This window comes from Puntigrus tetrazona, chromosome 1 (genome assembly GCF_018831695.1).
Source record: "Puntigrus tetrazona isolate hp1 chromosome 1, ASM1883169v1, whole genome shotgun sequence".
NCBI lineage: Eukaryota > Metazoa > Chordata > Actinopteri > Cypriniformes > Cyprinidae > Puntigrus > Puntigrus tetrazona.
The window spans coordinates 18,720,853-18,735,089 of NC_056699.1; the positions used below are offsets into that span (position 1 = coordinate 18,720,853).

At 36.9% G+C, this 14,237-nt stretch overlaps 1 protein-coding gene across 2 annotated transcripts in view; it reads right to left on the bottom strand.

Moving 5' to 3' along the window:
* glra3 (glycine receptor, alpha 3) overlaps positions 1–14,237 on the bottom strand; it is a 39,102-nt gene that overhangs the window by 12,241 nt on the left and 12,624 nt on the right. For both annotated transcript variants that reach the window (XM_043233873.1, XM_043233865.1), the window contains exons 2-5: positions 9,353–9,477; positions 8,430–8,497; positions 2,220–2,443; positions 1,379–1,461 (exon numbers count right to left, since the gene is read on the bottom strand). In XM_043233873.1, the coding sequence (XP_043089808.1) occupies positions 1,379–1,461; positions 2,220–2,443; positions 8,430–8,497; positions 9,353–9,477 (500 nt within the window). The remainder of the gene's footprint in view (positions 1–1,378; positions 1,462–2,219; positions 2,444–8,429; positions 8,498–9,352; positions 9,478–14,237) is intronic.

The following is a 14,237-nucleotide window of genomic DNA, read 5'->3' on the forward strand; positions in this document are numbered from 1 at the left end:
TATTCTAGCAGCTTGCACTTTCATTAAAGAAATTTTTTCCGTGCATATTCTGTCATTAATTGCTTTCATTCAACATCATTGAAAACTTCCATACACTGAATCTTCATAAATATTCATTTTGGGTATGAATAATTTTGAGTTTTTGGATGGACCCAAAGACATTTAGAGGCCTTATATCTCAAAATGGAGAAAGAGGATTAAGTAAATATTTTAGCTAAACAGTTTAATTTAAGATCTAAGGTCTATTTTAAGATAAAAACGGCCAAATGAGAGAAATGTTCCAGAAGGCTAGAACATTATAATGCCATTTTCAGATAAATATTAGCAGTAGCTTCAGATGCATTTAATGAAAAGTAGATTCAGCTTCAGACTGACAGTTTGGATTCTAAGGCACTGATGTGATTATTTTTAATACACACACAGTATATGTAATAAAAAAAATGTTGCCTTAGAAATGAAAGTCAATTATGACCATACAACCATAAAGCATGTTAACTGCAGTGTGATAAAAAGGCACACAGCTTCAACATGAAAATAAAACATATCACAAAGCATTAAGCAGTTCACCAGCACACTATCCTCAGGGTTGCAGCTGCACCGGAAAATGTATGGTGTGATGTTGAAATGGCGGATATAATTATCTCTGTTTCTTCATATAGCTCTGGTGTCACTTGCTTGTCTTGGTGGTAACATTTTACCAGAGGGAAGGTGAGTATGCTCACTCTATTCTATTCTATTCTATTGTATTCTATTCTATTCTATTCTATCTACTCTGTACTGCTCTATTTCAAGCAGAGACAATCTCCTCAATTTAGCATTGTTGTCTATCATCAAGAGTCTTTCAGTGAGCAACCCTAGTAACAACATGAACATGGCCACTCTAAAATATGTAGTTATGAAGACAGATTCCCCTTGACATTGGGCTTTTCTTTAAAAGCCTTAACCCCAGCTTAGAGCAGCAGTCATGGGGGAGGTCGAGTGAGCTGTGGCATGTTTTCAAGTCAACAGAAAGCTCTTGGAATAATATATCGACCGCTAGCTTCACTAATCTTTAACCAGGCACTCTGTAGAGTGTACTTCATGCCTATGTGTCCTTAAGTTACAGTCTATGCTGGTATATAAGTTTTCCATGATGATTTTAAGAATGTCTTCAGGGCTCTGCCCATCCATAATGACATAATTTGGTATGACTCTGCCAGGTGAATGCCAATGCCAAACACACTTTACATCAAGTCCACTATTTACCTCATCCTGGCTACCGGCTGAAGTTATATTATGAAATGAGAAACAGTGTCTGCTTTCAACACAAATCTGAACGAGGGGTGGGGGAGTTACGTAACAAGCTCTTGATGAGAGGAGGTCATTCGAGATTACTCACAACTCTCCAGCTGCATTATGCACGTCTGCACATCCATGGGGAAATTCTTCAGATCCATCGGACATGAGAGCGTCAAAGTCAGTCTAAAAATTGAATGAAAAAGGCATAGATTGAAATATATATATATACACACACTTCTTGTTTCTGATATGTGCTTTTTCTGATATGTGTGTCTAAAACACGGTAAGGAAATTTATATGCACAAAAAATGCAAATGTTCTCTGAATGGGTGATGTGTAAATCCACAACTCGGACAAAAAAAGGAATCAAAGAGCAGGGCTTTGTGCATCTGAAGCTGCTTGAGTGGTGGGATTTCTGAACGGGGCCGCTAAAGCATAAGAGAGACAAGTCTGACAGCCGCAGATTGGCCATGTTTTAATTACACTCCTTCTCCCTCAGGGCACCACGTGGATTTCAGTCAGAGTGAATCCTCTGTCGTCTCACATCTGCACAGCTTTCCATCATATCTCCTCAAAAGCCTGACATAATTTAGCCTTCAATATTAACTCCAGCACTTCCTTTCTACCCTATGCTACCACAGGGATATTGTCTTCTTATGGCTTCACTGCAGTGATTGATGTTGAATGACGCTGTGTTTATCCTGGCATTTGTTGAGGGGTTGGTTATAGTTTCAAGGTATCATTCTAATGACTCACGTCTGCATCAGCAGATTACTAGGACGCTAGATTGTTATTGACATTTTTAGGAGCCAGTACAGCAGCTGTTGGCTGTGACTCTATACCTACTTAGATGTAGCTTTATATGTTTCAGATGTTAGTCAGCGTTAACTCTCAGCTGCTGCTGCTTGCTGTAACTATTCTGATTGGTGCTGAAGTCTCACCTGATTGAATAGAGGACATTTCCGTTCTTGAATATTCTCAAGAGCTTGTTATCAGTGGTGACCTCGTGGAAGTGCGCTCCCTTCTCGTTGGCGAAGAACAGATCAGGCTTCCAAATGGAGTCTAACATTGAGGGATCCAGGTCCAGGGAGTCATCTGGGTACTCGCTGTAAGCTAACCGAGGGTCGTTCCACTGCTGCCGGAGAAATATGTTCACTCTGTAATCCTGAGAATAAATAAACATAAGTCAAGGCATAGTGAGACATAATGGGCATTTTCATTTACAAGCATGCACAGTGAAATAGAAGTGAGCATCATTGCTTACATTTATGGTACATTAAAATGCTGTATGTGATTTTTACATATGCAATGCGTGTTTACATTTCTTGTGTTTCACAGCTGTAAATGTGTCACATTTAAGTTCACTTGATTAAAAACTGGTCAAGTTAGGCATATGGCAACATGGGCAGGTTGTATGGAACTCTTCTGAAAGCCGTGAGCAAAATCCCTCAAGAGCAAAGCAAATATGACCCAGATTTGCGTAGGTGACAAGTTTAAGAAGCATTACTTTAAATAATGAATATAGATTTTGGACTTTGACTCTAGAAAGGTGTGTAATATCAGAAGTATGAGGTTGTCACAGGTCATGGCGTTTGGCCAAATGTTCCCTTGTCAACAGTTATATAAGGCAAAATTGAAATGCTTTTTGTTTGGCAAAGCTTATGCTTCCAAAAGGAATTTAATCATTGGACATGTAGAGACAAAATCATCAATGAGATCTGTTCTTGCCTGCTGTACACTCCATCATACAGTATATAAAAAATATATAAGGATGTATATCTTTTAGTCTTCAATCTATTGTCTAAACAAATTTGAGAAACATTAAGTAATAAGTGTAATTGTTTACATTTTATTTTATTATTATTATTATTTATATATATAAATTTATAAAACCTTGCTAAAATATATTTTTTCTCTCAGTCAATCTCATAGAGACATTACAAACATGGACATCTTGGATTTGCCTTGAGACATTCAAAAACAAAAAAAAAAACTCTTAAATGTAATTTATAGCTCACAGTCCATATTAAATTAAAGTTCTGTGGATCAAATGTCACACAGCTTTATGTATGCAGTAATATTTAGGATATTTGCCTAGAAGCCTGGCAGAATTGCATGAGTAATGAAGGCAGAACCTCAGTGAACCTCAACAATAAGCTTTGAGACAGATTTACAATAATCTGAAACTAATAAAAGCTGAAATAAATGTTAAAAATGCATCCGATGAGAGATTGGAACTGCTACTTTTTTGACAACAATAGTTCTTTTGTTCACAATTCTAGGATTTTACTATGTATAGTCAGACTGAATTTGCCTGAAAGCAACTAAGACGAGCAGCCACTAATAATGAATGGAAGGTGACAGCGCGTGGGTGATATAATTTGTTAGGCAGCAAGGCGGATGGAGAACCGGGCGGTTTTCATATCTTATCTGTGTCTTTCTAAAGCATTCAAAGAACTTCATTAGAAGGTCTGTGCGTCAGAGTGCATGAGTGGTGGGATACTGATATAGAGTTTCACAAGGGAAACTAGCGCAACACGGTTAGTGACTAGGCAAACCTCAACTGTGCCAGTTCCCCATTTGTTAACAGCCAAACAACATCTCGAGGCTGAGGACAGTGTTTAACAGAAACAAAAAAACCATTAGACACAAAAGCATTCATTTTCTGCTCCGCTTCCTAAAACATCTAACCGTGGTGGTTTGTTGACAGGAACATAGCTGACGCTCACAGATTACAGATCACCGAATTGGCCAACATCCCAGCTGATGAAGCATGGCTTACATTCATTATAGATGTCACACCACTGCTTTGTCAATCTCTTGGTTGCTTTGTCATCAACTTAGCGGCTAATTCTGTCCTCTGCACATTTCTTTGCGGTCGGAGCTTGACAGAACCCCGCGCATCACATCGGCGATTGCTCAACCAACTGCAGGCCTTCAGTGGCTCCATGGCAATCTCCACACATCTGCTGTGTGATTGCCTACTCAAGCGGGACTCACTGGCATTGAGGGGCAGTCTGTTCCTGTGCCAGCAAGCCAGCGGTTAATCACGTCTCCATATGTCTGTGGCTTCTGTAACGGTCAGATAGCCCTGTCAATACATTCAGCGCTTTGGTAGTGTCTATTGAAACACTGAACCTGCATGTTGTCAGCATAGCCGTTGGCAACTCTAAGCGTGCATGTCGTCAGCATTTGCCAAAATGAGCAATGGTGAAAAAGTCTGTGCCATTTATAAGCAAAGTTCAAGTTTCGTTCCTTGAAAACCATTCTTAAATGTGGAGACTGAATTAAAACCTATTTTAGTTGCATGTTGATTACATGACAAATTACACCATCGTAACTCCACTTTATGATGCCACAGATAATCTTGAGATTATCGTTTTTTTCAGTTGGTGTACAGAACAGGGCTGCTCAGATCTTAATATGTCGGGATTTCCAGCACATGGACAGGCAGATGTGTCAGGATTCTTAAAGACTAAAGAATAATTATGCTGTATGTAGATGTGTTCAACAACAACGCCTTAAAATTATGTTTTGAAACTTCAGATACTTAACCTTAGACCTTCACAACCTTATAATCGGACAGTAGAAGAATAGAGGATTGAAGCAGTGGAGTAAGGAAAATAATACATGACAAAATGTCTTCCAGGTTGGAAATGTTTGGAATGTCAGCCACAGGTTTTCCTCTGGTGTTTCAATGTTCCTGTCCTTTGGTTTCCTTGCTTTTTAGAGAACAGTTTATAAAACGTGGCATATGAATGTCAGCTGTCTGGGAACTGAGGATTGCCCAGAATGATGCTCTGTTAATGCAGTGTCCTTTGTTCCTGGACGTTAGGATTATCCCATAACCCTAATGCTGAGGGAAGGAGATCTCCACAGGCCAGATGGTAAAGGCAGGAAATCCAGGAAGGGTTACAACCCATATGTGACATGGGTAAGCATAGAGGGAATTCCTTTACATGGCATTTTACCCTTTTATATTCACCCTTAAACATTGTCTGCACAACAAATCTGAGGGATATTGTTTATTACTGCACACAGAAACTTAAAAAAAAAATGTATCTAATGTTAACACCAGTGGGGTCACAGGTATATATACCTAAATATGTATGTATGTATTTAGAAAACTGTTTAGAAAATACATTTGTTGTATATATGTAGTTTTAATACTCAATGACTAATACCAGTTTGTATAACCATCAACTAAATATTTTGTTCTTTTACATCCTTATCCCTTTCCATATATTTTTCATAATAATGTGATAGACGTAGTGTTTTATAGTGTATTATTAATATTATTGTTATTAAATAATTTGGTAATTTTTAGTTTAGGGACCCAAACATGAAAATTCTGTCATCGTTTACAGCCTGGTTACAAACTTTCTTCAAAATATCTTTCTTCGTGTTCGGCAGAGCTATTCTTTTAACTAGTTGCTTATTAGCATGCACATTACTAGCACTTATATATTCCTCAATCCCAAATTTAACAACTCCTTTACTAACTATTAAGAAGCATTAATTAGAATTAGATGAGAATTAGACATTAAAATAAAGTGTGACCTATAATGATTTACTCCTATATTCGAATCTTGTTTTGTTTAATACAATGAAGTATTACTAATGTTATTCCTTTCGAAATGTGAAAACCTGACCTAAACTTACTGACCTTGTCATACATAGTCATAAGAGTCATATCACTTCTGGTTTTGTTCTGAGATAGATACGTTTTTATCCAAGAAACAGAAGTGAATTCAAGACTGAGTTTCTATGAATTCCTATTTAGATGTATTTTGTTCAGTAGCTTAATGAGTAAAAAATAAATAAATAAAAACAATATGTCAGTGTCATGCCAGTGAGGCATTACATGGAGAAATGCTTTCTCGAAGCCAGCTTTACCATGGATCTTAAAAAAAAAAACAGTTGTTGATTTGAGTAAATGACAAGAGACTTGTACCCTGCTTGAAGGAAGGAATATTTATGAAGAGAAGTCCACTAAGAGTGAGGAAAAAGCTTTGGCAAAAGCACAGTCTCTTCAGACATAATTACTTCAGAGTGAGTGTGCCATCTCGCAGCGCATAACTTATTCAGAGCAAGCTGAGGGATAAAGGCGACAAGGCACTCTCAGTGTGTGTGTGTGTGTGTGTGTGATGAGCGTTTGCGTTCAAAGACAGCAATGTTGGGACACTTGTGTAGATAGGCTAAAAGTGCATCTCCTTATTCCTGTGTGTAGATCTGGGTTGTAATGTGGTGTAATCCCAAACGTGTTTCTTTGGTTGTCTGCAGAGTAAGATGTGATCAAAAAGAAAAAAAAAAAAATATATATATATATATATATATATATATATATATATATATATATATATATATATATAAATAATACACAGCATGCACAGTGTTCCATTGCTAAGCACACCTGGAGCCTGTTTCAATTCAGCCGTGGTGACATATAATGGACAAACAAGATCCCTGTAGGGACGAACTGCACAAGTAAGAACAATAACTGCTTTCTGCCTCTCACTGATTGCCTGGAGGTTTCAAGATATGGCTACCTCAAGACAAGCAACACACACCCCAGTACATCTGAGGATGGGATGCTTTCTGCATGAACTCTTATCTAAACCATTGTACCTTTCCTTTTCTTGGTGTAATTCATCCCAAGGGTTGTTGTTTACCCACACTGCTGTCTCAGGCTATTCTTGATTTCTGTTTGCTTTAAAATTCTTGAAAATGAAAATATAATAAACAAAAATAAATGTAATATATGTAAAAAAAAAACTGCTATACACAAAAATTGCACAGTAATATATAAATCTTTGTCTGACAAAGGCCAGGTTAGTTCAGGATGTAAACTGCCGTAATGGTTGGAATAATATTTACCATGCAAATATAAAATTACATGTTTTTGCAAAAAAACAACAACAAAAAAAAAAAAAAAAAAAAAAAAAAAAAAAAAAATATATATATATATATATATATATTATTCACTGTTATGTTTCCTGACATTTGTTTATGCAGGTTTTATATATATTAGATATTTAGGAATAAAAATACTGATTTTAGCCCTCCGGTTTAAACAGGTTGGTCTCTTTAAGATAAGTATTACATGTGGACAAATCTTGAGAGATAATATTGATCACAACACTATATTTAGATCTTTTGCCATTGCATAAAAGATTAAAGCATTGAGCCTTGTAGCCAATCACAGCAATGTTTATACTCTAACGAATGCTCATCATAATAACACAGTGCAAATACAATTTTAAGAGGAGATTCATTGAGCTGTGTACAGCATCATTGATGAAAACACGTTTTGGTGAGAGTGCAGAACGCAGTCATTGACTGCTCCAGTGATTATTTTAGCTCACTTTCTGTATATAATTTAATCTGCATCTAAATAACAGTTGATTTTCATGCTACTAAAAGGAATAGTGTGAAGTTAACTCTTTAGTTACTGGCTTGATTTACTGGTGCATAAACACCAAAAAATGAATGTCTAACTGTACATGAACCTTACAATGACAGATTAGGCTTTAGAACTAATGCCCTTACATGCTGTAGCATATTTACTGGGTACATATATTTCTTTCAAGGTCTGTTTGCGAAATCCACAACTTAACTATATAACTGGATCTGCTACTGGAACAAAACTGTTTATTTTTTTAACGATTTAGAGAAAGATTCAGAGTGAAATGAATTCAGATAACTTACTGCAACTGCTTTTTAGCAAACATAAAGACAAAATAAAAATGTAGGGCACTGGAACTTGTTAATCGCAGACTTTAAGGCTGACATGAAGGATGAAAGGGGTCTAAAAGGTCTAAAGCCCTCCCAAAATTACTTTTTAGAAGCCTGGTGATGGAAGCAAGTTTGCACCCGGTGGACTTCCTGACAGTGTCCTACAGTCTTTCTCCCAAGCTGGATTTAGATGTAATAGGACAGAAATGCTCCCTCCATACAAATCAATTCTGAGTGTGTGCTATGTACTATTTCCATTAAGTCTGAATTTAATGACTATTAGTGCATTAATTGCACCCTGTGGAAACAATCCACACAGTGCTAATATAACAGCTAAGATTTACATTGGGTAAACACTGCCATGGGGAATTTGTGCATGAAAATGCATGCATCATTGCTTGATTAGGAATACATACCATAGTTGTCTCTGCAATGGAGCCAAAACTGTTAATGAATATGTTGCATGTTACATTCACAGGCGGACCTGTGGAGAGAAGAGTAAAGTCAGTCACAATACAGTACAGTCCTCTACAAAGATACTAGACTCACTGGTTTATCATTATGGGAGTACGCATATTTAATAACTGTCTGCTTTAAAATCAAAACCCGTTTTTAAAATTAAGATATCAAATAAAATGCTTGCTTTTTTGACAATACAAAAGACTAAACAAGAAATATTAATACTGCATAGCTTCCTAATGGTTTATTAATGGAGGGGGAAAAGTTAAGGAATTTGGGTGTTTTGATCTTCTTTACTCTGATTTCCACTTACAGTATTGATGTCTACAAAGAACGTAGTACATAAATGTGTTGCTTTATTATATCTGTTTTTAACACCTCCATGTGCCAGTTTCTTTCTTTCTTTCTTTTTTCAATTTTTTTAACCCCCATTACTTGACATTTGTGAATTAGTGGCTTTTGTAAATGAGCTTCTGAGGGGAAGTCCTTTGCCATCTTAATAATTTAAGAAAGCTCGAGCTGATTTATAGTTTGAGATGGTCTGAGTTCAGGGCCATTCTGTAACAGCATAATGAATGAATGTTTTCAGGGTCATAGCAGAAACGTCTAGAGGCAGCTGGAACCAGGAGATGTTTTTGTAAGATACATTATTATGTAATCATTTCATAGCATGTTACAGAATATAGAGTCACATCTGCATTAGCTCTGTACCGTATAAAATCTGAATCTTATAGACGCCAATGATCACTGTAACAGAAGGTTTTACAGACATTAAATCAAAAACAAAAAGTGGTGGTAAATAACCATTAAAGACAGCACAGTCTATACCTTCAAGGAGAAACAGAGTAAAAGGTAAGGAGAAAGGGCTTGTTAGTACTACCTTTAAAGTTGGGCCTAATTCTGGCATCGTATCCTGAGGTTCTTCCCATGAGCTTGTCAAGGAAGTCAGAGGGTGATGATGCTTTTTCTCCTTGAGGGTTTTCTGGTTTTTTTGATGCTACCAAACTGAGGAAGAAAAAGAGAGAGAGAAAATGGGGGCAGATTTTAGCAAATCAGCCACGACAGTCACCAGCGCTACGAATGTAAGAGGCAATACTAATGTCATCTGACATCACTGTTCGCTCTAACGTATTAAGGATGTGAATACATATACATTTAGGTCTGTACATTCAGATTTGAAACATTATATCCATGCATGGGATTTACTGCTTTACTGCCTTAATGCTACCAGTATAATACCCAGCAAATGAGACATAGACATATACATTTTATTTTGAAACGCTATACTTGTTACATACCTTTCTGTGCTGACTTATTGCATTTAATGATCATACATTGCCAATTTGCAACATAAGCGGTTGGTGTGCAAGTAATGCTGTTCAACTCCCTAGAGAAAACCTCTTATTGTGAAGACTGTGCTGCCGTATTTCCCTTTAGTAACGAATGAAAGACAATCATTTTGTCAGGCATTATTTCTCTTGATAAGGAGTAAAAGGAAGTTCTGTTGGCAGCAGCAGATAAGGAGTAATTTATGTCTTGATTCTTAGCCTAGTGTTGAGAGGTGCTACAGTATTCTTTGTACTTGCCATTAATGTGTATATGTTGGATTTTTGCAGTTGCATGCTTGTATTACTCAGAGCGAAGTTCACATAAGGCATGCAGTGATACGGTCCATGGTTCGGCCTGAGGAAACTACCTAAATGCTTGTCAGTAAATCTGATTTTAAGGAGGCTGTGGGAAGGACACTTCATTGATCTGTTTGGTTTAATGAAAACACAAGGTGTATTTTCAGGAATCTGTGGACATGGCATTTGATTGATTTCTTTTTTCTTTGCCTTAATTAATCAGGAGCGAGATACTCACATAGAAGGGGGAGAAAACTACAGGCAAAGTTCCATAAGGATTGTAAGAAAAATAAATGTTTTGTTTTCATATTTCTGTGTATTTTGAATACGTTAAAGTACACAGTGTAGTGCATAGACACAATACATTTAAGGTTTCAAGGTAATGGTTGTTGCGAAGCACTGAGCCATATTCCTTTCTACTCCCTCTCTAGTCTCTTTCCTAGCCAGTGTATGCCTACCCAGTTTTTGGTGGGAATATTAATCATAAAATTGGTTTTGGTAAAATAAATGGTCAAAATTTGAGCGAAATACAATATATATATATATATATATATATATATATATATATATATATATATATATATATATATATATATATATAATTATATTATTATATTATTATTAATAATAAAAATGTTTAAATATTTTAAATATACTTGTAAAAAATTAATAGAGCACATATAACATTTATAGATTTATTCATCTAGTGTACTTCTGTTCAGTGGGTGTTAATGTCAGTGCGCTGAACTGAGCGTGAACCATGATCTGGCTTCATACAGTGTAATCTGTGACCTTTCAGCCAGTCGTGTATCATGTAATGTGACAAGATCGTATCTACAGAAATGCTTGTTTCTGGCTACTGAAGCACTCATTAAGTTTCTGATGAACATAGGTCAGAGGTCAGGCAGTAGGATTAGGATTAAAAGCATGTGATGTGAAATTACTGACACTCTCTGCTCCATCCCACAATCATCTTGTGAGATGAGCACACAAACACACACATATCCATCCACACACATTCACAGAGGCTGCTTTGCTCAGCACAGATCAGCTTTGCTCACCGCTGTTGACACTGACATTCCTCTGAGCGCTTCTCTGCCGGTTTCCTCTTTCTCATTTTTCTATGGCTTTGAGTTCTGTTGTTTCAAAGCTTTGAGACTAAGTAAAACTAGACCAGTTTAGAACAAAGCAGAAGTGAATGAAACTTGAGGGGGCTCTAGTGTTTGTTTGACTGGAGCAGCATAGAGGATAAAAATGTTTTGCTCTCTGCCTTTATTTTAAAGCCAACTGCAGAGAACAATCACAGTTCATAGTCAACAGAGAAAACCAAGCCTTCACATTTTTCCACATCTGGGGTCAATATGCTGGATTTTGTTAAACAATTTTCTATTTGCACCCCGTAAAAATAAAGAAATACAATTTTTACGAAATCTTAATAATGTAGTTAGTTTACTTGTCTGATCCTCACTAGAGAAGTAAATCACGAATTAGGATGTTTTTGATTCGAGAGCTTTATGACCCTTCATAGACAGCAATTCAACTACAATAATCAAGGCCCAGAAAGGTAGTAACGACATTGTTAAAATAGTCCATGTGATATCAGTGGTTCAACATTAATTTTATGAAACTACAAGAATACTTTTTATGTCATTTTATTCAACATTATCTTCTCTTCTGTGTCAGTCTGGTGTCATATGGACTGTTTTAATGAGGTCTTTATTATGTGAACGTGGCAGTTGCGTCACTGTCATTGCAAGGTCAGAAAGCTCTCGGGTGTAAAATATCTGAATTTGTGTTCCAAAGATGCAGGCTTGGAGTGACACAAAGGTAAGTCATTTCTGGCAGAATTTACATTTTTCGATTAAACTATCCCTTTAAATCCAGTTATAATCTGTAATTACTTAAATCCTGCCCGACAAATAAAGCTAAAGACAGCTTTTCAGCCAACCGATCATGTTGAACATGCAGAAGGATCTGGGAATTTCAGTAAGCAACTACTTTTAAAGAAGAATGAAGTCTAAATGATAAACATTATTAACATTCAGAATTGTGCGCAAGCTGCACTTCGTTTAAAGTTTGTGTGTCTGCAGTCTGATTTTCTCTTTTTAAATGACAGACACAGATTACTGCCACCTGCTGGTACTTTTCTGTTTTTTCCTCTCATGCAGCTGCAGAACCTCGATGCTAATTGGCCGCTGGCTATGTGTTTGCGGTGTGTTCAAGCGCAAACCTTTTGGCTCAGACACAGGCAACAGCTCAGTCGACTTTAGTTGCCACCAGTTCTTTAACGTCAGCTTGGTGTGGAATGGCCTTAACCAACACGGATTTTGCTTCTGAAACTGACAGCAAATTCTGTATCTTCGTAAAAGCCTTTGGCTACGAGCATTGTATTTTGGCTCTGGGTCTTCCTGACTATGCAGAATTGTGAAGTCAAGAGTGCACATCCCACCTTTGCTCCCAGGAGCAGTAGGTAAACTGCAAACCTCCAATTACCAAGCTCCTTCTCAGCAGAAACAACCAAGCTTCCAGCAACATCTCTATCTTTCTCTTTCTCTCTGCCTGGTCTAGGCAAAAACATCCCTACCAGAGAAAGCTATCAGCCATGGATTTTTTTTCTTGCAACCCCTCGAAGGAGTCACCTCTGGGTCTAAGTGTCTAACCGGTTTCCAGCAGTCCTAGATATATTGTCCTTGACACTTCACATTCTTTCCCACCAATACCAACAGAGGCCTTAAGACAGTTACCATGGAAACCACAGGCCAATGAAGCATCAATGGTGGTCAACAGAGCGAGGCAGTCACAGAGGATGCTCATGTTGGAGCCGATCGAAGGGGATTGAGGGGATGGCGTGAATGTCCATGTGAGGCAGAATACTGGCATCCGCAGATTACATTGTACCTCAGTGCACTGACAAAACAGCGACAGAAATAACATATGGTTAAAGTTAACTAACAGTTCACGCACAGGCCATCTTTCTCTCGCATGCACACGCACACACGCATAACCTGCCTCTGTGGTCTCTTCTTTTGTATACATTTAAAATTTCACACAGGGAAATGGAAAGTTCACTTTGCTGCAAAAAAATCACTGTGCTATCATAGAGCTGTTTATAATTATGTGACTTTCTACTGTACCACTTGCATTATTACAGTGTCTATCAATACATTTTAAGGTTAAAATCTGACTTTTGGAATAAAAAAAATAGTGATAATAAGTCTGGCATTTTTGCATGCCATTTTGGTGCCTATATATTTCATAACTCACCTATATTACGTTATATAATGTTGATGTACTGGTTTACCTCTTATCCTGCAAAGGTAGCTTAATATAATATTTTTACAGTGTAAATTTGACTATGTGTGAGGATGTTGTGTTCATTGATCTTTGCTTTCAAACCTTCACTAAAAATGAGTCTGAAGGCTAGTATCATAGCATCCGACAGACGTTTCAAATAATGGTTAAAAAAAGCTAAAAAGGATAAAAGTAAGTTCAGATTGTCAGATACGTTGAGAGAAGGACAGGGCAGTACTTCTGACGGATGGGGAGAGGAAGGCACTGGATATTTGAAGAGAGAGGAAGAATGAAAGAGACAGATTGAAGGAGCACATCAATGATAGATAGAAACAGGATGGCTAAGACAATTAACTGAAAACATCAGCCCACAGTTCAGTCATTATAAAAGAAGAGTTATAGCTTCACCTTTACAGTGTGACAGCTCTGACTTAATCAAAAGCACTTACAATTCACACACGGTTCACTTCTCATTCAGTCCCAGTCAAGAATAAATGCCAGCAGACACCCTATGCTCAGATTCACACGCAACATTTATCCACATATACTGTATCTGAAACATGTCAGTTGCTCATTGATAATCTCGTTAATACTTTAATATTATTCACTTACACAATTTACTGCAGAATGAAAAAAATTACAACACACATTTATCATTATTTGTGCTATGCTTATTCACTGACACATCTCACATTCATCAGCATCTATACTTGATTTCTAATTATAGACAACACATTTATGCGTTATATGCATTTAATCATTTTTACGACTACATAATAATTTTTTTAATGACTACAAGCTAAGAAATGGTAAATTGTTATGTGTATATATATATATATATATATATAT